The sequence below is a fragment of the Synchiropus splendidus genome, chromosome 1 (genome assembly GCF_027744825.2).
Source record: "Synchiropus splendidus isolate RoL2022-P1 chromosome 1, RoL_Sspl_1.0, whole genome shotgun sequence".
Classification (NCBI taxonomy): Eukaryota; Metazoa; Chordata; class Actinopteri; order Syngnathiformes; family Callionymidae; genus Synchiropus; species Synchiropus splendidus.
This window is the reverse complement of record NC_071334.1, coordinates 54,053,532-54,079,433: the sequence shown is the minus strand read 5'-3', so window position 1 is coordinate 54,079,433 and position 25,902 is coordinate 54,053,532. Positions and strand designations below refer to the sequence as shown.

The 25,902-nt window shown below is 47.5% G+C and overlaps 2 protein-coding genes across 2 annotated transcripts; both read right to left on the bottom strand.

Annotated features, from left to right (window-relative positions):
- Window positions 1-1,738: 1,738 nt before the first annotated feature.
- Window positions 1,739-7,751, bottom strand: LOC128752671 (uncharacterized). Its single transcript, XM_053854124.1, has 2 exons — window positions 6,587-7,751; window positions 1,739-6,342 (listed from the first exon to the last, which is right to left on the bottom strand). Exon 2 carries the CDS (start codon window positions 6,154-6,156, stop codon window positions 1,741-1,743), a length of 4,416 nt encoding a protein of 1,471 aa, XP_053710099.1. The 5' UTR covers window positions 6,157-6,342; window positions 6,587-7,751; the 3' UTR covers window positions 1,739-1,740.
- A 181-nt stretch (window positions 7,752-7,932) lies between these two features.
- Window positions 7,933-25,634, bottom strand: LOC128752672 (inactive tyrosine-protein kinase PRAG1). The gene is made up of 6 exons (XM_053854125.1): window positions 25,434-25,634; window positions 21,654-21,988; window positions 19,909-21,584; window positions 13,160-13,305; window positions 10,911-11,662; window positions 7,933-10,003 (listed from the first exon to the last, which is right to left on the bottom strand). The coding sequence occupies exons 2-6, from the start codon at window positions 21,918-21,920 to the stop codon at window positions 8,885-8,887; spliced, it is 3,960 nt and encodes a 1,319-aa protein (XP_053710100.1). The 5' UTR covers window positions 21,921-21,988; window positions 25,434-25,634; the 3' UTR covers window positions 7,933-8,884.
- Between the last annotated feature and the right edge of the window lie 268 nt (window positions 25,635-25,902).

Genomic DNA, 25,902 nt, shown 5'->3' with positions numbered 1-25,902 from the left:
TCTGTGACGAACGTTACGGACACACATAAACGACGACCAAACGTGCATCCGTACAACACTGTGCTTAACATGAGTGAAGCTCAACTTACTTCTGCTCAGTCACTCAAACGCTTGAGTGCTGCTGAACTAGGACCCGACGCGACCACGACCGAACACGAGCTCCACACATAGGGAAAAGGAACGATGGGAAAAAGGAACGATGGGAAAAAGGAACGTGACGTAAATGCAAATGAGCAAAAGGGCTCTTAAAGTGACAGACTCATGGTGGGAGCCTTTTATACAGCCGCCCCCAAATGTGTAAGGCACATTTGCTACAATAAATCTTAACTGTTCCTGACCATTGACCCTGAACACGGTGGAGGTTCTTCCTCCCCAGATGGAATAGCAGGTAGCACCACGAGCCGGGCGACTGGTCGAGTGTAGACATGTCCCTTGATGTTCACATCAGCTGACCGGATGCACCCGTCAGTACTGCGATGAACTTTCACCACGCGTCCTACAGACCATTGGGCGCGTGGCAATTGAGGCTCCACCACCATGACGACTGCTTCGTTCAGGAGTTCAGGGGGGGAGGAATTCCATTTCTGGCGGACCTGCAGACTGGGTAGATATTCCCTGATGAACCTGGACCAAAACTGATCCGCAAGAACCTGGGAGTGCCTCCATCGTTTACGGCTCAGAATCTCTGTTTCTGGGTAGACTACTTGGGGGAGGGATCCGTCAGGCCGCCCCATGAGTAGGCTATTTGGAGTGATGGGGTCGAGATCTGCAATATCCGCGGACACGTAGCCTAATGGCTTTGAGTTGAGGATGGCTTCGACTTCCAGCAGAACGGTAAGTAGGACCTCTTCTTGGACTGGTTGGGAGCCTAGGCAGGCATAGAGGGCAGCTTTGACCGACCGAATTTCCCTTTCCCACACTCCTCCGAAGTGTGGGGCCGCTGGAGGATTGAAAGAGAACTTGATCTGTTGCTGTGCCAGTTGGATTTGCAAGCTTTGGACCATGCTGCTATATGCCTCCTGGAGTTCTCTTTCTCCAGCTTTAAAGTTGGTCCCTCTGTCTGACCACACCTCTGCAGGGGTCCCTCTTCTTGCAATGAATCTCCGCAAGGCCATCAGGTAAGCATCAGCATCCAGGCTATTGAGGAGATCCAGGTGCACAGCTCTGGTCGTCATACATTTAAATATGAGCCCCCAGCGTTTCTCATGTCGTCTTCCAACTTTCACCACCATAGGCCCAAAACAATCCACGCCTGTGGAGTAGAATGCTGGCTTGTGCAGTCTGAGGCGAGCAACAGGGAGATCTGCCATCCTAGGAACAGAAGGCCGCGCTCGCCAGCGTTGACAGTCAGGACACGTACGTTGGTATCTTCGAATCAGTTCCCGCCCTCGAAGGATCCAGTATGATCTTCGCAGCTCCGCAAAGACCCGTTCTGAGCCAGGGTGGTGTAGGTCTTTATCGTACTTCTGGACAAGTAGGTGTGTCGTAGGGTGAGAGGCATCCAGGACTACAGGGTGCAATGATGGGTGTTCTTGACCGGCCAAACGTCTGAACCGACCGCCGACCCTGATAAGGTTCAATGACATGTCCATTTCTGGGGAGAGGGTGAGCAAGCGACTCCCCGCTGAGACGGGCTTGCCTGCTGCTAGGAGCTTGTAGTCTTCAGGAAAGGACTGTTGTTGGGCTAGTCTAAGGACCTGATTCTCCGCTTGGTGGTAATGCTCTGCGATCAGGGAAGGACTACTCTGACTGGTACATGTCTTGTACAGTGGCATCTATGAGCTCCTGCCATGTGTTGTGCTCCTTGTCACCTGTAAGAGGGGGTGAAGTAGCTGTTAGTCCACAGTGAGTGACCTTTCGGAGCTCGGTTTCCTCTTCAGCTGATGCCAGGGAAGGTTGCTCAGGCCAATGTTCAGGGCTTTGGAGGAGGAAGGTAGGTCCACAAACCCATCTATTTGGCTCTACCAGAGATGCTAGGGTCTTCCCCCTAGTCAGGTCATCGGCTGGGTTATTCTCGGACTCAACATAGCGCCAAGTGCACTTCTCAGTTAACTCCTGTATCTCTGCTACTCTCACCCCTACAAAGACCTTGTACCGGCAGGACTGAGATTGTAACCAGGTCAAAACAGTTGTGGAGTCTGACCACAATACAATGCGGTCCAGATTCAGGGTGAGTTCTTTCTCAATGAGATAGGCTAATTTGGCACCCACCAGGGCTGCACAGAGTTCTAGGCGTGGAATGGATTGGATACGCTTGGGGGCCACTCTTGATCGAGCCATGATGAATGACAAGCAGGTCCCTACAGAAGGGCTTTGTGTCCTGAGGTAGGCAACTGCTCCGTAGACCTGCTCGGAGGCATCTGCAAAAATGTGGATCTCGTGAGTAGCACCCTCTAGCTGGATGTCCTTAGGCATATATGGTCGTGGGAAGGATAGGTGAGGTAGGGACTGCAGTTCGGCCTCCCAGTTTGACCAGGCCTGTAGGAGCTCGGGAGGTAGATTGGGATCATCCCAGCTGCGCTGCTGGTCCCATAGCTGCCGAATGATGAGCTTGGCCCGAGTAGAGAAGGGCAGTAGGAGGCCTAAAGGGTCATATTGAGAGGCAAGAACTCGATAGATGTTCCTCAAGGTAGGTATCTCATAGGTCACTGGCCGGTGTTTATAACTCAGGGTGTCCGTGCTCCAGTTCCAACTGAGGCCAAGCGTTGACTCGAGGGGGTTTGACTTGTCCTGCACAAGCCACAGGTCAAGGCTCTCTGACCTGGCTTCATGAGGTAGGTGACTCAGGGCATCTGGATTGTTGCAGGCCCATTGTCGCAGATCAAAACCGGCGGGGGCCAGAAGTTCTCTGAGCTGATCAACTAAAAGTTTTGCTTCATCAGGAGTGCGCACGCTCTGCAGGCAGTTGTCCACATAGAAACACTTTTCAACTGAAAATCTCAGCTTATCACCTGGCTGGCTGTTGGCTGCAACGTGACTCTGCAGGGCGTAGGTGGCACAGCATGGGCTACATGTGGTGCCAAATGGAAGGACTTGCCACTCATATACCTTGGGAGCTTCATCCCCATTTAGGTCACGCCACAGGAACCGCAACAGTGGTCGATCTTCAGGTAGGAGTCGAACCTGGTGGAACATTCCTTTGATGTCTCCACTAACCGCCACAGGATATTCACGGAACCTTAGCAGGACTCCGAGCAGGGAAGCGCCAAGAGTAGGTCCAGGAAGAAGGTATTGGTTAAGGGTCTGTCCCAAGTATTGGTGTGAACAGTTAAACACAAGGCGATTTTTTCCATTGTGGCTGACAAGGTGGTGAGGAATATACCAACATTCTTTTGGTGGAATGGTTTCAGGAGCCACTTCTTGCACAGTGCCAGAGTCGATGAGCCTTTGCATCTCCACCTTATAGGCTTTAGCTTGAATAGGGTTCTTACGGAGACGTCTCTCGGTGCTACGCAACAGCGGCATGACTGAATCAGTTGGAGCACGGAGCTGTGGCATGTTGGGATGGCGCAACAATGGGGTGGCATACCTCGAAATTCCATCCACCTTGGTCCGGGCAGTCTTGGTCTCAAGCACCGCAACAGCCAGCTTATCTTGCTTTGAACGAGTAGCCTCTTTCTCGTTTCGGTAGGGGACTGTATCTATCTCCCAAAGCCTTTTGACGTGCTTGAACAATTGATCGCCAGTCGATGGTGAGGATATGAAGAGACACTGGGTTTCGTCAGTGAGCCGCCCCGTGCTTCTCACAGGACCCTGGAGGGTCCACCCGAGTCTTGTGTGGATAGCTGCTGGACCCCCAGGCGGTCCAAGCCGGACAGGCTCCACAGGGGTGATAAGATGAGGCTGATCTGATCCAATGAGAAGGGAGGGCTGGGCTCCCTTCAAAGCTGGAATGGGAAGCCCTCTGAGGTGTCGAAACCTCCTCTGCAGGCGATCAACGGGATAGCTGTGCTGAGCCAGGCTGAGACGGCTAGCTGTGAACGCTCCTGCAATGTTGTATCTGTTCTCAGGGTTGGTAGCTGGGGAGACGCTGAAAGACACCTTATGGCCATGGAGCACCTGGATGTCCTGACGTACTGTCCGCAGTGGGAGATCTTCAGGAAGGCCCTTCATATCAAGGAACTTAGCTGCAGCAGGGAGAAGCATAGTTCTCTCTGACCCGTCATCTAGAATGGCAAAGGTCTCCAGAGTTCGCTTCCCATACTGTACGAGCACTGGCACAACTTTCAATAGGACTCTGTTCCCAGTTCCATGACGGTCAAGGTAGAGGGCATCTGAGGTGGAACTAGTTAGGCAGGCTTCTTCTCTAACTGCAGTATTCATGCTCCCACTTGTTGCTCTTGTATTTATTTCGTGAAGGGCCAATAGGTGTTTCTTCTGGCAAATGTTGCAGGCTTTCTTCAATGTGCACTGTGCTGCTTGGTGTTGTCGAGCACATCGCCAGCACCGATTATTAGCCTGGATCCATTCTTTCAGTTGATCTTTGGAAAGCTTGGCGACGTCACTGCATTGACTGAAATAATGCTCCTTGCTCTCACAGTAAGCACAGTAGGCTTTTGTCTTAGTTTGGGTCTTCACTGGACTCTCTTTACCTGGCTGTATGGGGGGCACTGGTGGCTCTTCAGCACCATGCAGGATTGTAGTTGTTTGTTTCTTGGGGCTCTCACTCTTAGCATAGCTTCGATCTCGGCTTCCTCTTCCCCCGAGCTGATTATCGAATCCTTGACACCATGACTCATAACGGAGCCACTCGGATAGCTCATACAATGTATGTCCAGCTCTTGGTTGTTTGCCCTGGTGTCTACGAAAGTCAGCTCGCTGTTCTGGAGGTAGTTTGCTCAGTAATCGAGCTACATGTGAGCCACAGTTCAGTTCAATTTCACCTTCAGGTCCCAGGGTCTGCAACAGGCCTACCAATGACTGGATTTGAAGTGAAAACCTTTGGAATGCTGCGGCATCTCCCCGCCTAACTTCAGGGGCCTCTAATACGCTAGCTATTTTTCGTAGAGCCAGGTGATGAGGTTGGCCAAACTTGTCATGCAGGGCCATCATTGTGTGAGTGTAGGGGGTTGGTGAGTTTAAATAAGCATCCGCAATGAGTTTGGCTTCATCGAACTTTAAATGATCAACCAGTACTTGGTACTTAAAGAGTTCAGTAGCATCGACTGGCAGGAGGTTTTCCAAAGCTATGCGAAGCCTCGCAAACTCACTTGGGTCAGGGTGCAGGAACTTTGGGATGGTCGGCTGTGGGCCTCTATATACCTGCTCAGGCACATGACGACCCGGGTTGGGTGACGTTGCATAGACTTCTGGAAGCTGATAGGCTGATGTAGACGTGGGGCGTGTGCGGCCTGGGTAGGAGGGAGTAAGCCGTGGCTGTGAGAAAGTTGGTTGTCTTCGGGGAAAGGGTCCCGAAGCATGGGAGTGATCTGGTTGGCCTGGTTTCACCAGCGGTGGAGGGGGAGGAGGGTAGGCAGCAGCGTTGTCCGCGTAGTAGATTGGACCAGCATGTTGTCGTTGATCAAGCTGAAGGTTGTGAATACTGTCATAAAGGTCAGTCTCTGCTGAGGGCCAGGGTGGAGGATCAGGCCAGTTCTCTTCCTCGTCTTCATCTGTTGCACTATAGGTTTGGCAACCAACGACGACAGGTCTTGGCTCCCGACCTATGCGTGATGGAGCTCGACTAGCAGCTTGACCAATGTCTGCTTTCAAGGAACAGGCCAACTGGAGGAGCTCTTTAATCTCGCACCGCGCCTCGTCCAGTGCTCTCATGCCGGACTGAAAAACTTGTTGTTGGTGCATAAGTCGAGCATTCTCCTCTTGGATGGCTCTCATCTCGGAGTAGTAGGGCTCCGGACTTGAGTAGGAAGGTGAAGGGTTATCGGGAGAGTGCCAGTCGCTTCCCTGGAGATGACCAGGGGTTCGTCGAGGGGTCTCTGGTTGAGCCGCATGCCCTGAAAGTCCACTGTAGGGGGCTTGGTCTGAATAGCGGGGCATGGTACGCGATAAATCTTCTCTGGTGGTTGATGATGTTAATCCCTTCTGTCCACTGTGAGGGAGGCCTGCATACTCCACTTCAAAGTCTAGAAGTCTGACAGGAGGACGTGTTCGTCGCCGAGGTCTGACGACAGGGTGAATCTCTCCATCTGAGTCCATCTTGGACGCTGTATCCGGCTCGAAGGACCAAATAAACAGGAGTGATTGCACGGGTTCAATTAGGTGCTACAGCAGTTCAAGATGGGGTATCGGTTAGAATACCGGAGGAGGTCGAAGAGAGGAGGAGGATGGTCCTGATTCAGAGGTGTTTATTTGCAGCACTCAGTACAGCATCAATATTAGTTTCTGTAATAAAGGAAATCACAATTCACGTCAGGTTACTAACTACTGAACAAAGATGCAGGCGTCTCTAAGTCTACATACAACACAAGCAACACAGATCCATAAACGGCCCAACGGCGACACCTAGTGACCGACATAGAACTACACGCAACTCGGACTCTGTGACGAACGTTACGGACACACATAAACGACGACCAAACGTGCATCCGTACAACACTGTGCTTAACATGAGTGAAGCTCAACTTACTTCTGCTCAGTCACTCAAACGCTTGAGTGCTGCTGAACTAGGACCCGACGCGACCACGACCGAACACGAGCTCCACACATAGGGAAAAGGAACGATGGGAAAAAGGAACGATGGGAAAAAGGAACGTGACGTAAATGCAAATGAGCAAAAGGGCTCTTAAAGTGACAGACTCATGGTGGGAGCCTTTTATACAGTGCCTATATTGACTCACACAAACAATGTAGCCACCTAACTGCCACTGGGTCCACCGAGCAAACAAAGACTGGAGCCTGGCAGTTGTTGTCCGGGGAGGGGGGCTGCTTGAATTTTTGCTCAACAGGCCACTTCACTGTGTGTGTTCAAAGACAGAGGGAGACAGACTGCCATCCTGAAAATACCATTCCATTGGCCCAAACGCCATAGCAACATAGTTCCACCTATGACAAAGGAGCCAGCGGTTTGGAGGGAGTGATGTGAAGCAGAAAGCAGTCAGGGGTGTGTGTGTGTGTGTTGGGGAGGGGGGGTTGCGAGGGGTGAAAGTCTGGGGTCTGTTTTGGCCTCAGGCTCCAAACTCTCATTGAGATTCCTCAGCACGTATGACCTGTTGTGTTAAGCAGCGTCGTACACCTTCCTCACTCCACTGGCTTTGTCTGTTCAATATACAAACAGAAGCCATTGCACAATGCCATCCAAGCCAAGGAGTGTCCACCTGATCCTAAATACAACACCTGCGTGTTCCATGGAGCTTGTTTTAAACTACTTTAACTGTCAGTTTTTAACACTGTATGATATAAAGTTAAAAATGCAAAGCAACCTGTTGACAGGAAATTACTTTCCAGACATTAAAATATATCAATAATCTTGTTAGATTTAAGCACTTTATCATTAGTTTGGCAGTCTGGTTCCTCTGGATTTGCACGTTATTTTTTTCATCAGTGAGTGAATGTCAATTTTAGAAAAAATATTTGGGTTTGTTTTCGGCAAATATTTAGATGAATATTCACTTTTATTGCAGCTTCATTTGCATTGTTTTTTTTTTTTTTTTATAAATTATGAGGATTATATTAAAGTTCTATAATTCTTCAATGTCAGTTTTAATGGGCCTCATTTGGGTCCAAAACCATGTCATGAAAAAGTCATAACTTTCACCATCACGTTTTTCCCCTGAAGTATTGACATCTACTATCTACAATAGGCCGTTACATTATCATTATTTAAAGATTTACATGTCTGTAGTTGCCATTTATTTTGTATTCTGCACATTTCAAACTTGCCTCCTCACTTTTCCTTCAAACAAATGAAAACAGTTCTGACTGCTTATGGTCCAAAGAAGACGAAGACACTTGAACATCTGTGAGAAAATATATGCAGTTTATTGACAGCCGCCACAAAATAAGACTTCAGTCGTGAGAGTGGACTTTTGTTTCCCCGTCAAAAAAAACAACACACCATAAACAGGAGCTGTTTCTGTGCCGGGTCGCGGCTGTAAAACAAAGTATCTCGATCACACATGAACAGAGTCATTCCAGTGGCTGCTACAGGTTAACAATCATAAATATATTTATATAGACTTCGCCGCTCATGGCTTCTTTTTAAGACCTGCTTGGGCTCATTCTGACGCAGCGTAACATTTACAAAATTTGCTGTACAAAGTTGACGACGTTCTGTGAAAGGCCAGTTTCAACAGAAGGGACGAGTGAGGACTCATATTTACAGCTTTACTGTCACGTACAAAGAGACAAAACAAAAGGCACTAAAGTCAGTCAGTTCGTAAAGGTACAGACAGACAGGGTGGGATGGGGTCAGGGGTGGAGGGGGGTGGACTCAAGTGTGGGTTTATGAGCTCTCACTGGACTGTGTGTGTTCAATAAAGCTGCACAATGATACGAGACACAACTAGCACGTCAGTCATATTCTCAACACAAACTTTGGCAACTGTGCTAATGGAATACTGTTCGTCTTGTTTCACAGTGTTTGGAGAGAAACCCCTCTCCTCTTCCCTTGTCCTTTATGAAGTACGACGCTGAAGTGGGCGAGCAGTGGACGTGGAAGTCCTTCTCCCACCTCTCGCTGACAGGGTTACTTTGACCGCCATTCACTTGAAGAGGGAAGAACTGGACAGCGTGTGTGTCGGTAAACTCCCTACAGAAGAGTTGTTGCAGGCAGAGACGGGTCAAACTCAGTCTCATTGATTTGCACCTTTGAATCTGGACGAAGCTTTTGTGATGTCGGGTCATGAGAAAACCATGAGGTTGAAAGCTTCCAGAGTGACAAGAGCCAGTCCAGGAAGCCAGCACGGGTCCCTCCTCCACCTAGCGGTCACTTGAGCATGTAGAGGAGCTCGGCGGTGTGGCAGAGCGACAGAGGGTTAGCGGAGGAAAAGTACTGGCAGCACAACCAGTCCTCCAGCTCCGCGTTCCTCTCTGGCTCCAGCGAGCGCTCTGCGAACTTCATCATCAGCAGCGCCCGCTTCACATCCAGCCAGTTGAGGAGACTCTCGTGGCGAGAGCCGTCCACCAGGCCGCCAGGCCCCCGGCCCTCGTACTGCTGCTCCATCAGGTCTTTCCTGGGACCCCAGAGAAGACTCTGCAGGATGCGCTTGGCCTCCTGGATGTGGATGCGCTTGATGGGGTCCGGCTGGAGCAGCAGTTGCGCCAGCTTGTGGAGCCCGGCGGAGTAGAGTGAGACCGGAGGGATGGGCGGCAAGTCCTCGCAGCGGTAGTCCTGCTCCTTCAGAGCAGGGCTCACTTCGAATGGGTTGGCTTGATGCAGCAGCTCGTAGATGAGGATTCCTGTTTGGAACTCGTCAAATTTGCGATACTGCGCCGCCGAGACGATCTCGGGGGCCAGTCTGGCGTGGTCACGTTTGGATCGGGGGTCCACCCCGGTGGACGCCACCGCCTCCGCGGATCGGCGTTTGGACTTGGCAAAGTTGCTGATGAGCAGGCGCGGAAGTTGACGCTGGACGTCCGTGGACTCCGTGTCTCCAGGGGTTTGCTGGGGCGGGCGCCGGCTGTGGGGCACCAACAGCAGGTTCTCCAGGCAGAGGTCGCGGTGCGTGACGCCGTGCTCCTTCAGGTGCTCCAGGCCGTTACACAACTGCAGCAGCAGGAAGCAGACCCGTCGCTCGTACACTTCCGGCTGACTCTTATGGAACGCCTCCCACTCCCGGGCGAAGTCAGCCGCCGTCTGCTGCGGGATTTCAGGAGTGATGACCACCACCCGTTCCCCCTGCTGGCCGGCCGCGGAAACGCCTGGTGGCACTGAAGCGGAGGTGGAGGGCGGCGAGGCTTTGTCCGAGGGCAACATGCTCTGTGGCACGCAGGCCAGGAAGTGACCGCAATCCTGCTGGAGGTTGAAGTGGGGGGGGATGCTCTGCTGCACCGACAGACCATAGAGGTGACCCTGCCTGGCCTCGGTGGACGCACACTTGCAGATCTGGAGGGGGAGAGATAAGGAATGAGGCAGGGAGAAGAATAAGAGGGGGAGGCAGTGGGAGGAGAGCCAAGAAACACAAGGCAGGAATTCTGCTTAGTGAGGCTTCAAGGTCGACACCCGATCAGCTCCTGCTTTTCCTCAGGACTGCGGCCATGAACACTTTTGAATTAACGGACTTAAACGGATGTATTCTTTAACTCCGTATTCTTAATTTCAGATTGAAGAGTCACCTGACCTGTAGCTGTCTGTCACACTGTAACGTAGCCATTCCTCACTGTGCACACGGGAGAGACTTGCAGTCCTTTGAAGCTCACCTCCCTCATGTCTCTTTCCATAAAGTGACTTTTAATCATCTGCTTCCTTTCAACCTCACAAATGCTTGTCCTCTAATTCCAGCCCCCGGAAACATGGACGACAAATCCTCCACAGTTTATCTGCATGTTTGGACGATCGCTCCTCTAATCTGGTCAGTGGGATTAGAATCTCCAAATTTTTTGCCGGCCAGTGCAAACATAAATAGCCAATAAAAGCGCGGAATAATGCTGAATTCCTGTATGACTTAATACCGTGGCTTGGCCGGACTGTAAATCCGCCCTGGAATGTTAAAAAGATGAATTGGCCGTCAGATGTTCTGAAAGAGTTTACCCGCATCTGCTGCTTTGTGTGGAGGTTTGTTGATCCACACCCTGGCAGTCTGAAGCTAGTAATCTCCTCCAAATTTGGGATCCCTCTTCAAACAACTCCCCACTGTGCAAACTGACTCTGCTCACATCTTAAGGGCATCCACACCCCAAACAATATTTGACGGGCGTTTCAGTTGGATGCAACGACAACTCTGACCTCTGCTTGTTGGTGAACTGGCTTGACTTGAACTTTTTTGATAGACAATCTGAAGAGCAGCATTTACCTTGACAGCGTAGGAGTTCCTCGGGTCGGAGGCGCAGGCGGCGGAGTAGTACACAGCGTCTCCACTGTTGCAGCTGGGTTTGTTGGAGGTGAGCCGGAAGAGGGACCAGTTGCTCTCCTGGAACCGCAGCGGGTTCCTCTGTGTGCGGGTGAAGTGATCCTCACATTTCAGAGCAAGTCGTCTCAGCGACTCGGCGTACAGTCCACCCAGTTTGGAGTAGACTCCCTCCCGACTGTCAATGTTGCTGAGGAGAGTCTGGAGCTGCAGGCTGGAGCCCAGATTAGCCGGTTCAGGCGCTGACAACGGAGTGCTGAGTTGAGGGGAAGAGGAGGAAGCGTGGCTGCTGCGGCAGTGCAAACCCAGTCGCCCCTGGACCTTGAAAGGCTCGTCCAGAGTGCGGGATCGGGACTGTCGACTCACTGGAGTGTGACAGCGCTCCAGGGAATCGTTGGAGGCGAAAATAGGCCGAGGGTCAACCGGACTGGATGGTAAACTGGACCTGGGGTTGGCATCCACAGGTTGGCAGACGTTTGTCTCTGACCCGGCGAAAGGGAGACGGGGGTAAGCCCGGGCGAAGGACTTCCCGCCGCAGCTGTCTGGCGCCGACACAGTGCGGTTCACTAGCTTCTTTTCCGGCAGCGGTGGCGGCTGGTTACTGCTGGATGTGGAAGGATGAGGAGATCCAGGGGTGGAACCTGCCGGACTCTTGGGAAACGGAGAGGAACAGGACATGCGAGTGGCATCACGAGAACCTGAGGACACAAACAATATTTATTAAAATCTAAAGAGAAGCTGCAGTGACTTTTTAAAAACCAATTCAAGTGATTTATTGCCACAGAACCTCATACATCATGTTTGAGTAATAACATGTCAACATTAATTGACAAGAATGGATTCGACAGCAAGAGGTTGAGCATGCAAATCTGTACTTTGAGATGAAAAAAAAAACATTTTCATTCCAATGAAGAGCATTGATGTCTGGGTCGGTGGGCAGAATGGAAGAAAATCAATCTCCTGATGTGTTCAGGAACGAAACCCAATGTAATGTCAGAGGACACTCACAAGATGTGTGTCCCAGTGCCTGTCATTTAGTATACACTGTGCCACTGTCAGTCCAGAGCACGACATCACTTCATGTCGACTGGAATTACAGTCACACACGCACATGACAAGTTGACGCACGCCGCCTCTCGATTTGCCGACAACCTTGGCGTCTGCTCTGAATTCACCTCATCCAACTCCACTTACCGCGTTTTCTCAGAGCAGGAAACCTCCAACATCCAGGATTCACCATCAAAACATCCTCCATCCAACACCCAGACATCTCCACCTTTCCCACTCTGAAGTTCACGGCTTGATACGGGACAGCGGCTCCGACCAACTCAGTCTCCAGAATAACACAGAAGAGAAGAGCCAGAAGCAAAAAAGAGGACGGAGCCAACCCCTTTTCCCCTCATTATCAGAGTCCGTAATTATCTCTTCTAACAACGTTGGTCAGGAAGTTTGGGCAATTACGAGCGTCTGGGAGCCAGAGAGGACTCGAGGAACGGCAGCCATTCTTGAACCAAGGACACGCGTCCATCACTGCCCGAGTCGCTGCCATTGTTTAAACTAAACATTGTGGTAGTCTAAACAAACCAGTGAAAGAAGAGCGATAATCTTCCACGCGACCTTCAGGCCTGAAGCAAAGTCGCTGCTTCCATAGAGGAACGTGTTTCAGTGGCAGAGACGAAAGCGCTCATTAGACACCTACGTGGAGGGCGAAGTCCTGACTCACTTCAACACAACAGCTGAGAGCTCCACCGACTTTCAACAGTCAAATCAGCTTCAAGTGACTTTTCCCCAAAACTGTGTTCACTGTAAAGTCACCAGACACTCAGTTTGTCTTCATGAATCACACATTGACAAATGTCTCACTTTATCATTAACCTGCGCAAATAGATGACTTTGAAAATATCACTATCAACACCCCTGAGTTCAATATTTCTGTCCAACATTTTTCCAGCTCCTCCTCATGAATTACTGCTGGAGCATGTGCTATTTTGGCTTCACAGGGTTAATACATGACATAATGGATTAGTCGACAATGAAAATAATCGTTGGTTGCAGCTCTATTCTAAATAAAAAAAAAAACATTGTATAAAAACTACTTTGTAAATGATAAATGAAATTTGAAGTCTTTTGACATTTTTTTATGCCCAGAAAAAAAGGATTTCTTCTCTTGCTTCCAAGATGAAGCACAAACTCACCAGCATCTGCAGAGAGGCTGTCGGTGGAAGCGGAGGGCAGACTGCCGCAGCCCAGACCCTTCAGAGATGAGGCGGAGCTCTCCAGTGACCCCTGTTGACTCCAGCGGTCCAGCTCCATGTTACTGCCACTAAGCTTCCCTGACACCCTGAAAGGAACAACAGAGATCCATTCATAACTTATCATTTTCCAATTCAAATTCAGGAATTTCATCATGTTTCTTCCATCGGGAGCCAGGCACTGCATCACTTATTTGTGAGGCACTGAATAAGCTCCGATTGTGCTACCTGTTCAAGTGCAAAACAGCAAGCTCAGCTCAGTAATAACTAATAAGGCAGAGGACCATACGTTGAAGAATTATATAATGAAATATATATCTTTTGAAATGTGTCATTATATTAATTTGCTGTGCACGCTACTTAAATGGAGGCATGATGATATAGAAAATAAAACAACATGTTCAACCTGAGATGATGCTGCCTAGTAAGAAAGAGTAGCCAGCTCACCGTCAGTTGCTCCTCACCTCAATCCCTCAATTGAAATTCTGCTCTTCAAACGTTCGAGCACTCAGTACCCAGGTCTACGATGTCTCTATTATTGTGTTGTACTGTTGGACGAGGAAGCGCTCAGCTTCTCTTTTCGTTTCACAACATCCGCGTGAAAGTGCAGTGATTTCCAAAGAAAGAGGACATTGAATTAGGAAGCAGCGTTTTAACCTCCTTCTTTGGTCGCACACACCTACTCTATTGGCTTTACTTCTAACTTCAGCAACAGCTACTAGTAAATAATTATTAGTCTACAAGGAATTGACAACTTATACCTTTGTCACTTATCGTTACACATCTCAAATTATTTGCTGATTTTAGAGCTGAATCACATTACATGCTGTTTCGGCGCTGTGCTCGGCTGCACGCAGGAGTAGAGATGCGTTGGAATACATTCATGAGTCAGTCCCACTTCCCGTTCAGCAGCTTGAGTCACTTGGGTGTTCAGGTCAACATTTCGAGGGATTCCCTGTCTAAAAAACCTTGATAAAAAGGTCTGACATTTCAATGAGCCTTGCCAGTTGGTGTCACAAAAACTCAAGACAGTGAAGACTCAGTCATGTTTCAATGAGTCAGACCTGCTTTCTGTCTGCAAACCCACTGGGCCCACTTCCTCTTAATGTGTGATTTAATATTGTTATAGTCTTAAACACTTCCTGTCTAGAAACTTGAACCACAGTGGCCTTACCAAGACCATTTCAATGCATCAGACCCAACTCCTGCCTGGAAAATCTCTTCACCGGGACTGAGCCAGGCATGTGAGACTATGTGTTCCAGTGAGTCAAACCAACTCACGGGTGAACTCACTTGGATGTGTCCGTTTACACAATTCAACAAACAAACCCACTTTCTGTTAAGAAACTATAGGCTCAGAGATGCTTGACATCCACATTCCACCATGTTGTTTTTGCCCACGTTCACGAATAAAAATGGCTGCTGTCAAAACTCGACTTGGGGCTGCTGGCTCACTGGAGTCCAAGCAAGGTCTGCGGGCGTGCCACAGGTGGCAGTACCCTTTTCTGCACCCTGACCGACAAGTGGTCTGGGCCATGAATCCACTTTCTGTTGTTACAGGGGTGACTGGCCACTACCTTTTGAGTCACATGAGTTAATCCAAATTTCTAAAAGTCTTCTCATAGGACCTGTGCAAAGCCCATTCCCTGAAATAAAGTCATCTAATGTGTCATCTATCATATGTTTACACACTGTGTTCCACATCTACAACACAGTATTTCACTTGTCCTGTCAGTCCGGGACTCACAAGTGAGCAACTGTGTGACTCCACAGACATACACAACTGCAGTCAAACTACTGAAAACAAAGTTTGACTCGTGAATAAAGAGAAGTTGCAACGTACGGAATAAAATCATGGTCGTTGGCCTGTATACTAAACTGACGCCTCCTTCACGCTGCGCTCGCCCGACTGCAGTTGCCGGCGATAATAATGAAAACCGTGCATGAGTGGATTTCCTAATCCAGCCCAGCAATTAGGCCGAGTGACAGCCATTCACTTGTCTCATTAGAGCAGCTAATGGATTAGAGAGAGCAGGCCGCAGCGCTTCTTCCCTCCGTCCCTCTCCGTGCACAACACCACTCCTCTAGCCATTTATCTGCCGGGTCGCAGCGCCAACATAAATCAGCCCCACAAACGTCCTGGGAGGAGAACCAGGACCATGGTTCCGGGATTCTCTGCACCAATCTGACATCATTTTACAACACAAATGAGATGACGGTGGCGACAAGTTGATGGCACACAAACAGCTGCTTTTCTAGGTATCTATCAAAACCCTTAGCCAACATGTGTGGGTTTTTTTTGTGTGTAAATAACGATTTCCACTTGCTAGAAAACAATCAGAAAAGCTAGGGCTAAGATCACAATAATGAGCACATTTTACTTACTTTAACACTCCGCAAAATGAAAATAAACAGAGAAGAAAATAAGCAGAACCAACTCCTCTAAAAAGTATTTCTGATAGGACACAACATTTAATTATGTCAATGCTTCCATTCAATACACGGCAAATTTAAACATGGCAACACTCAGGTATACTGTGAAAAAGGTTTAAAAACACAGCTGTCGCTAGCTTTCAAAAAGACTACAGAGCTATGTGAAGCACAACTTCAAGTGGTGCTACTCAGTTAGGTTACACCAGTGAGCAGCCACTATTCCTCCAAACACACTCCATTGATACAAGCTAGTCTGTCTGGAATACTGTGGCGGAGCTAATGAAACAATTCCCATAATTTTAAAATGAATATTTATTTAATTTAATTATAAAATGAATCAGCAACAATGTATTGTAGATTCTAAAGCATCACTCTTTTTAAAATTCATACATTTCAGTGAAAAATGAGCAGGAAGTTTTAAAAAAAAGTACAGTTATAGTTACATTTTAATATAATTCAATTTAATAGCGTAAAACAAACACAAAACACTGTTTTCTAAAAAATTTTTCCCAGACTAAAAGGTAATTAATAACCACTCTCAGACTCAATCTCTTCCTCGACCAAAGTCTCAGTGAGAGATCACTGCTGTCACAGAACTCCATCATGCCTGAGTTTACCAATACGGCTGCCACCAACCGTCCCCTGGATTAGGAATGTAAACAATCATGCCGCAGTAGCTAAGTGGATCTGTTGACACGCATGCTGAGCTGGACCGGGTCTAAATAAAGCCTCGTGAAAGGAGCCAGGAGAGTTTTTAAAATTGGTTTGAGGTTACAGTTAACAGCGGATCCTGTGGCAGCGACACATGAAACTAAACTGCAGTGTTTTGTTGGCGTGGCTCAAGATCACACCTGGACCCGCAACCCTTCTCACAGACATTATGGATTGTTGATAGAAACATGTCCACAGAAAGAAATGGCTGCCAGTGCTGGCAGTAGGTTTTCAGTAGGATTTCACCAGGGGACGATAAGCTCAATGAAAAGTTCAAGTTTAAGCTTATTAAAATTGTAACAATCACTTGACCTTCTCAGCACAGACACTTGTTATAACAAAGGGTTACGGTTAGTGGTTAGTTTCTAGCTCAAAAGATGACCCTAACCACATTTTTGGACTTTATGTGTCTGTCACAAGGCTAATTGTCAAAGTTTAGGGAAATAACTTAAATTTTATAACTGAAAATGCCAAAGCTTATACAGTAACTGCAGAGAAAACATTTGACAGCAACAGTTAGGAGGCTGTTGTTTCAATTACAGCAGAAACATTACTAACCCAAACACAAATATGGAAGTCATAGTTCACAATGTGTTGTGTTGTTTGTTGCTAGTAAATGCATCACTAAGTCTATTGTGACAAAGACATAAAAAAAGAGATCGATAATGCAGAGTGAGCTTCAAATCAAAGACAGAAAGCAGCTCTTGGTATTTCTGTTAGTTACCATGGCAACACAGCTCAACAGGCTTTATCTCGCCGATTCAAAAGGCACCGATTAATGATTGACACTAATCCTGCTTGTCTTCTGCGATAAGGGCGTTATTGGCTTTCATTTTACCTTCAATAGAAATGAGTGAATAGCAAAGATGAATAACCATTCAATTTTGAGTCAGAAAAAAGCAAAATGAGCACTGGACTGAAAGTATACGCAGCCACGACACAGCCGTTCCTACCTCAGGTGCGAGTCCCTCCGGCGGGCTCCTGACATCCCCGGGTTGGCCCGGTGGACCTCTAAAAACCTGGCCATGAGCAGTAACAGAACCCCTCTTCACACCAGTCATGCACGTATTTTAAGTCAGACAGAGGAGCAACAGCGCTGTTCACATGTACAAATTTAAAGTGCTCATTTATAGCGTAGACTCTGGCGTCGCCGGGTAGCGAGATGCTATCAGTCCCGCACTGAGTAAAAAAAAAAAAAAAAAAAGGGTCAGGATGGTTTCAAGGAAGGCGGGGCGGTCGGACTTGGGACTGTGAATTCATACATAACACATTGGTGTGCACATGTCGGATCTATAAACTCCGGTGGCCACACTGGGAAGTCGCCCGGGGCAACAATCTGCTCATGGATGCTCCTCCCTTTGGCAATACTTGCTGACCCATCGACACACTTACTCACACACACAAACACGCTTGACTCACACACACACACACCTGGATTTGACCTGCTACATCTTGTTAATTTGGGTTTGACAACCCGAGAGGATTTGGGTTTTTATCCATCGTCAACAATGGCAGACTTTCCCAACCATCTGTCACTTTTAAATGATTCAGCACGTTAGGATAAAACTCCCCCAGAAAGCAGCTCTATAATAAGTACACTCTCTATTAATTACAAACACATTTATTATTGAACATTTGTGACCAAAAATAAACGCTTCATAAACTCTTTAAGTTCAATCATGTTTAAACTTTCACAAAGGGACTTGCTACTCCTTCAGCTTCTCACTAAATCATCTATATCTCAACATAATTCCTATGATACAATCTGTTATGCTTATATCGCTAAAATACTGGTGTAGATGCAGTGAAAACTCAAGCTATTACCATGTTCTTATTCGCTAGCTTTGATATCTATGATGATACAGTAGCTTAAACAAAGTGTTTAAGTACATACGCAAGTACACTGCTATCAAAATATGAGGATACAATCATGACAGTCTTAATGTAGCTGAGGGCACAAACATTTGTTATGACGTTACGTGGTGTTACGACGTAACAGGTTTTACACTTTTAGCATTAACAAAGCTAAAGCAGAAAGGTTGTGTGTTACCTTTTTATAGATAAAGTAGCATGAAAACACTTGACGGTTGGCAAGATTGAGGCTCAGAAACAACATAATATAAGACAAAACATGACCTTGCCAGAGCATTTATGTTGCTCAAATGAATGCATATTTATTATTTCCTTGAAATAATAATACTGGTTATAGCAGGTCATTTGTCATTTTCTATAGTTATTTGAATCATTGTGCAGTTGTGTGTACAACTAAAACACAGCAGTTAGAAGCGTTACAGGCAGATGTCGTGTGGCTTGTGTTGATGTTCAGCGGAGTCCTTTCTCTTTGTATTTGGGCACATTTCCAGCTCGTGTTTTCGTCTAGGGGCAGGTAAACATGAACTATCACACACAAAGACGAGCAGAAAAAGCCCTCAGCAGACAGTCACAATAAAGCCAGACTTGTTAGTCGTACAGCGTCCGTGGTTGTGCGGTCGCCAAAAAAAGACTGACACAGCAAGAGTATTTAAAAGCCTGTGTTAATTAGAATTGGAGAAGTCACATTAAACTCGCTTGAATAGAACAAGGAGGACATTGAGGACAGTCTGAATGAAGAGCAGAATAATGATGCAGTGAACAGGGACAAGACTATATTCCAGTGCATCCCATCCCATGATACACCCTCACGCGTGCTGTACGTGCTGAATTATGTAACATTAAGAAGCGTGTGGCTGAATGACAGTGGAGCTAATGCAAGTGACAGTCAGGAAAGTGGAGGACAATGTATGGCATCCATCTCTAGCAGGTGAATGACAAGCAATGAAAGCGGTATTTGACTTTTTTAACACCATAAATTGTTCATCCGATTGTAATGGCTAGGTGTCAGCAATACTGGACAGTGAGAACAGGACATGTGAAGGATGTATTCCGCTTTAATTTAGCGTGAGAGTGATGAATGTGGCCAGTGGTTCTGTGTGACACAGTGACGGACCAGGCCAAACTGAAAATCTGGAAATTGTCTTCCACAGCCAGTTGACCAAGAGGGGAAATACATTACAAAGGTGGGAATCAAATTTTGCCAACAACATTGAAAGAAATTTGCAGGTTCTAATCCCAACCTCTCCAGGATGACCATGTGTTATATTGCCAAGTGTTGCTCTATTAAATGACATATGATATTATCCGGATTTTGAAAACTCGCTATTTGAAAACTATAGATTTATCAATAACAAATGCAAAATAATTCTCCAATGTATTCAATTAAAATGTTAAAACATTTTTTTAAATTACTGTTGCATTCTATTTCTTCTCTTCTTTGAATTGTGACCCACTTCTATAATCCTCAAAACACTGCACTACAAACACAAAGCTACTTCATATTATTATGGCTTAGTCTGAGTGGTATCACAGGTTTAAGACTGAATGGTTCAGGGGTACAATTTCAGTAACTTTGAACAAAGGATCTTCTAAATTTGAACCACCCTGGTCCAGAAGGGGCAGAAGCCATTGCTAATGCCCGTCTGTCAAACAGAAAGTGCTTTGTTGGGTCTTACCTGTGCAGTTTCTTAGGTGGGGGAGGAGGTGGGGTGGACTCCTGGTTGTTGTGTCCATTCCCTGCTGCCAGAAGTTCAGTGGAGCCCACATGCAACGGTTGCTTTGCCCGCATGCTCACGTTCTGCCTGCCTTCCTCGTCTGCCCTAGTGCCCACAGTGTCCTCCTGACAGGCACCATTGTTGGGAACAGAAGGGGGGGCCGTGCCTGGCTCTGTCACCGGAGGAGGGCTGGCTTGGGCCTTGTCGTCCCTGGACTCCTTCCAGACAGCGGCACCATTGACCAGCCCTGCCACTCGAGATGAAGGATTGGTGACCAGCGTCTTCCTGTCCCCTTCCTTCCGCTCCTCCTCCTCCTCTTCCTCCTCAATGCGACAGTTCCAAGCGGAATTGTGGTGGAGGGTCTTGTGCCAGCGGTCGGAAGGTGCGTTGTTGTTCTCAGGTTGGACCTTGAAGTGGCCTTCTTTGGCGGAGACCAAGAAGAGCATGGGGAGCTCCGGTAGAGGGACGGGAGACGATAAGGAAGTTGAGATGCCAGGGGTGCTCAGTTTGGGGAGTTCAGGTAGAGGGACAGGAGAGGAGAAGGATGCAGAGAGGCTGGAGGTGCCCAGTTTTGGGGAACGTACTGTCCTCTTTGGGGGAATTGGCGGGCTGCACTGGGGTTTTGGGTGTAGTGAGGGCGAGAGGCTTGTTTCTGTGGTCAAAGAAGGTGCGCTGAGGCTTGGGTTAGGCCAGCGGAAGGCTGGACTAGCTGGGTCTTTGACAGCCGGAGGGCTAAAGCGGCACTGGGTGCTAACACCAGAATCAGGGCTACTGAGAAAAAACGTCCTGTTGTTCTCCTCCAGGCGAGCGGCCATGACAGTAATGGTGGCCCGCTGACTCTCCCCTGAAACCTCGAGCTCTGAAGCCTTGCTGTTTATTTGTGTTGGTGATGCTAAATTGGGCTTGTTTGGCTTGGACTTCTTCTTTGTGCTCTCGGCATAAATAGGCTCCTTGTCTTGGGCACTGGGAGAGGTTGGTGCAGAGTGTGAGGTAGCCAGTGCAGGTGGTCTTTTGGGGCTCCCTTGTCTTCCCCCTGAGCTCTCAGCCAAGGGTAGAGAATCGGTACTGCTCTGGTAAGAGGATGAGTCTGACAGGCTGGACTGTGGAGACAGGGCCAGAGAAGGCTGGGCGGAGGGTTGAGAACCAGGGCTGGTTTCAACACGAGGGGGCGAACTGGAGGAAGTGCTGGTTTTGAAAGGAGATGTGGGGCTTTTACAACCATTTCTGTAGACCCTTGATGGACTGCAGGGAGTGCTATCAGAGCAGGAACTCTCCACTGAAGCCTGGCGGCTCTCAAGGTAATGGGCCCGGTTGGTGACTCCACCGTAAGTGCTTTTGGTTGAAGAAATGTTGCTGGTGTTCTGCTGCCGACAATTCAGGTCTCTGTTCTTCTTGGTGGTCTGAGGGCATCTTGCCTCCTCCTGGGTGACAAAGATATTGCTAATGATCTTTGAGTCTTTGGGCGAGAGATTGGGGGACAAGGTGGTCGGGGAAAAGCAGTTGTTGAAGTCTTTTTTGGATTCTGGACTCTGTAGGTCTCGGTGGCCTTTGGTGCAGCCATTTCCATTGATGTAAAGAGACGAAAGGTCCAGAAACTTCTTGAAGCCAAGACGCTCCATGGGACTCTTGGTGTTCTCCTATAATCCAAAGCAACCATGAAACTGCTGCGTAATGAGCAAGGTTTTCAGTGTGGATTTTGGACTCACCTGCTCTTTATTCAGGTTCACATCAGTCAGAGACTCTGTTGTGTCAAGGCTCATCATGGTGGGCTTCACAGCGATTGTGGGTTTACTGTAGGGGGACGGTGACGTCACGCCAGCGTCTTCATCACCTCCGCCGCCGCCACTCTTCGGACAGGTTGCTGGAAGACTGCTGCCGTGGCTATTCGTCTTGTGCGCGCTGAGCTGGTGGAAGCAGTTCTTACAAGAGCCGGGTTTCCACACGTGTTCTGCAAAGTCACTGCACGCTGACATCTTTGGTTTGCTGGATCAGGGAGGTCACACGTGGCTGTGGGAGGAGCCGGCGGGATGGACACTCATGGCTAGACAAGAGGGAGGGAGAGACCGTGTGAAAACCACATCAACACACTTTTACGAGATAGTGAAAGTCACTATCACAACACACTGTCAATAAAAAACACAATTAATACAAAATAGCAGTTACAAGAAAAGAAATTGGTCAGCACAACCTTCATATATATATATATATATATATATATGCAATAACAGCATTTTATATAATATATTTTTTAAATATTTCATATTATATTATATCATTGCATTTGTCTATTTAAAAAGTGATGATAATAATAATAATAATAATAATAATGCTAGTAAAGACTTCATGAAAACTAATAATAATACATAATAGTTAATATTATTACAATGTTATTATTATTATTAGTTTTCATGAAGTCTCATTCTTATTATTATTGTTATTATGGTCATACAGTGGCATTATTGTAATGTACTCCAGCAACAAAAGTATTGAATTTTCCTAGGATTTGTTTTATACTTCTTTATCAAATCCTAATAAACCAATTCATTCTTTCTCCACTAAACGTTTGTGAAGCGTTTCACAACTGTAAAACTATCATGCACATTTAAGTCAAACTAAATATTATCTAAAGGACAAATGATTTAGAATCAAAATGATTTCAATCAGGGGTCACCAACGTGGTGCCCATGTGATTAGTAGTTCAATAATAATAGTTATAATAATAATAGTTTTGACATTTTCACCGCTTTACAGAAAAGTCATCACTATTTCCCATGTTGTTGACTTATTTTTGAATGAATTAAATCAAGTTAGCAGGTGATACTGTCGTAGTTCACTGCTAACAAAGGGGTCAACCCTGTGATTTCAGGAAAAAGGGAGAGTTTGTGTCAGAGAAACATCCACTTAACAACACAAAGTCAGTGACGAGGGGGTCCGGACTGCAAGGGGTCACTAAGCTGTTGGGATTTAAGTGTCATCTGGATGTAACTTAAGAGCACCCGGTGATACTTGTTCCCATGCTCTCCTAAATTAGAGGGTATGCGGTCTGAGTTGAAGCCTTCTTGTGTGAGCCCGCCGACATAAAAGCCCTCCCGAGTCTCCTGCAGCCCCCGACATGCAAGATGAAGACGGAGGAGCCTCAAGCATCCCAGAGGTCGGAATGTCAGGAATGTCTAAAGGCGCAAGTCTCACCAGGGTGAATCTCACACCCGTGAAAAAAAGAACCCCCTCGCCCCCCCTCCCTTGACACACAAACAGAGTGTGTCTCTGGAACAAACACCTCCTTCCTCTCAGTCTGCGTCCTGTTTAACAGGCCTGACAGCGAGAGGAGCAACACCGCATCACAGACCTCTTCTCCATCTGAGTCTCCCTTTTATTTTCTTTACACAGCTTTAATTGCTTCTCAACAAGGTGCCGCGAAGACCCACCGCGGCATTAGCTCACCTTCAAAACTCATTATCAGCGGCAGCAGAACAAGCCACAGCAGCACTTCAAATACGCTTGAATTATTTATTATCCAATCAGGCCGGTCGCCGTCCTGAATCTTGATTCATATCACAAACCCCAGCCAGTGGAGTGATGGAGACGCGTGATAAGACTTGTGGTAATTTACGGCTTCATTATAAGCACCTTGCGTTGGACTGAGCCTCTCATAGGAATGAGAGGTTTCCTGTCGGTAAAGATAATGCCTGTTTACATTTTTCTTTGTTCCCTCTGAGTCAGTGTGAGCAGGAAAGTACCCACTGGTGTTTGCTCAAGCGACGACACAGGAAACCGCTTGCCTCGCGTCTTGTGGAATGGCATTGTGCATGAGTCACACAATGATGACTGATCACCAGAACAATCCTCCAAGCCTCTGAAAAAGAGTCTAAACGGAGGGCATTTTCGCTTTCTCAGCTGGGAATCAGTGACAGCAAAGGTCGGCGTGTGCGAGGGGGAGGTCTTTACAGAACATTGGTGTCCAAACATGCTGCTGCCAGGTACACACGTTTGAGCGATAGACCCTGAGGTCCACATTCCCCACACCCTCTCAAGCTCAAAGTCCAGGAGTTCTCACCTGTAAAAAAACAGGGACCCTCGCACAGAATATCACAGCTAGAAAAGTATCAGTGGTGTGTCAGGAGTAGCAAGTGAGCACAACCAGCAGCTCAACATAGGTGACAGTGACAGTGACAGAAGTCACCTATCTTTTTACAGTACGTTTGAAGGAACAACAACCTGCTCAGGTTCAAACTTTGGTTCATAGATGTTCATTGCTGAATCCTTGTTTTAGTTGGTGTGTCAACAAAAGTTAGTGCAGAGCTGATATTTGAGCTGTGTGTCTCACAACTGCAGTTGTGAGCTGAGCTACGGAGCTACAGTGGAGGGGTAAGCGTACGCCTGCTCTAACACAAATGCTGACGCATGCTCACCAGATGCAAATGACAGGATTAACAGACACCTAAAGTGAGAGCAAAAATATGGAAGCAGAAGTAAAATCGATCCCAAATTCACAAGCCATGTAAATTATCTTTTTTTTTTTTTAAACATATTACAAACTAAACTCCCCGCTTGTAAACATGTCTCTACAAACATTCATTGATAACCCAGGCATCTGGATGGAAGCAACCATGCAGCACTGTTAAATTGTGATGTAACAAATGGGTTTCTGGACTTTATCGGGTTTCAATAATCCCAATACTGCTAAGTGGCAGTTTGGGAATGTGCCATGCTCGATTCCCCTTTAACAACATGTAACACGCAATAGCTAGGCGATGAAGTCTCTCCATGTTGTGCTTCCAACCACTACTTTTCACATGACAGCAGGCTTGACCTCCAAAGGTTAACTCGACAGAGCCGACATTTTAGCACTGAATTGAACATCTTTCCATCATCCAGCTCAAAATCTGTCACCAAGTGTGGGATAAATACATGGTTTTGGCACAGTGGCTCTCAGTCTGAGAAACATATGAGCATATGAATAACACAAAACCAATGTGACACTTGTGATGAGCTGCACTTTTCATTTTGGAAAATGTCATTCAGCTCATTTAAATGGATGAAACCGTTTGACACAGAACCAAACGGGGCACCAGAGGTTAGAGGGTTGATCAACAGTCAGCAGCTGTTAAAACTTCATTCAGTCCAAATCACTTGGCAACATGTGACAGGGCATCCTGTGTTACCGTTACACATCTCTTCCACACTAGTGCAGCACTCACCAGCTCAACGCACGTGAGTGGAACTCACTCACACACTCACTTTTGATGCTAGTTATTTAGCACCTATGCTATTGTGCATCGTTTCCCACAAAACTCGCTCCGTGTGGTCAACATTTAACTTTCTAACCACCTGAAACGATGAACGATGAAATGAAAAGATGAAATATAAACAGAAATATGTGCTGCACGAAACACTCTGGGATGTTCGTGTCATGACGGCACCACACCGGTGAACTCCAGTCTGAGAGAAGAGCCAAGAATGTTATTGCCAAGGTTACTGCCGCTTACCTGCTCGGACTTCCCTTCCCTGGCAATACACAGCAAAATCACCGAAGAAGAGGCGCACGGAAGCAAAATAAAGGTCGGTAGTTGTGGGTCCAGCAGGTATCCGCCTTGGTTGTGTGTGGGACGCGACAGGTTAGTGAGCCCGGGTGAGACAGAGCCGCGCACGGTGCTGCGCCGCTGCTGCTGCTGCTGGTGCCGCTGCTGTCGGAGTGTGCAGCGGTGGCGAGGCGGAGCTGGACTCCTCTGCAGCCTGGGGAGGGAGGGAGGAAGGGTCGGAGAGGGAGGAGCCCCGCAGGCTGGCAACCAGCCGAACTCATCAGGCCTTTTGTCCCGGTATCTGGCGCGGTCCTAATTCAGGGCTCCAGGTTTTTAATCAAGGATTACTTGGTTAAAAATGTTTCCCCCAAAACCACAGTCAAATTATCTTTGAGTAATGACTTAGGGTCAGATGATGTTTTTGTTCTTGAGTGAC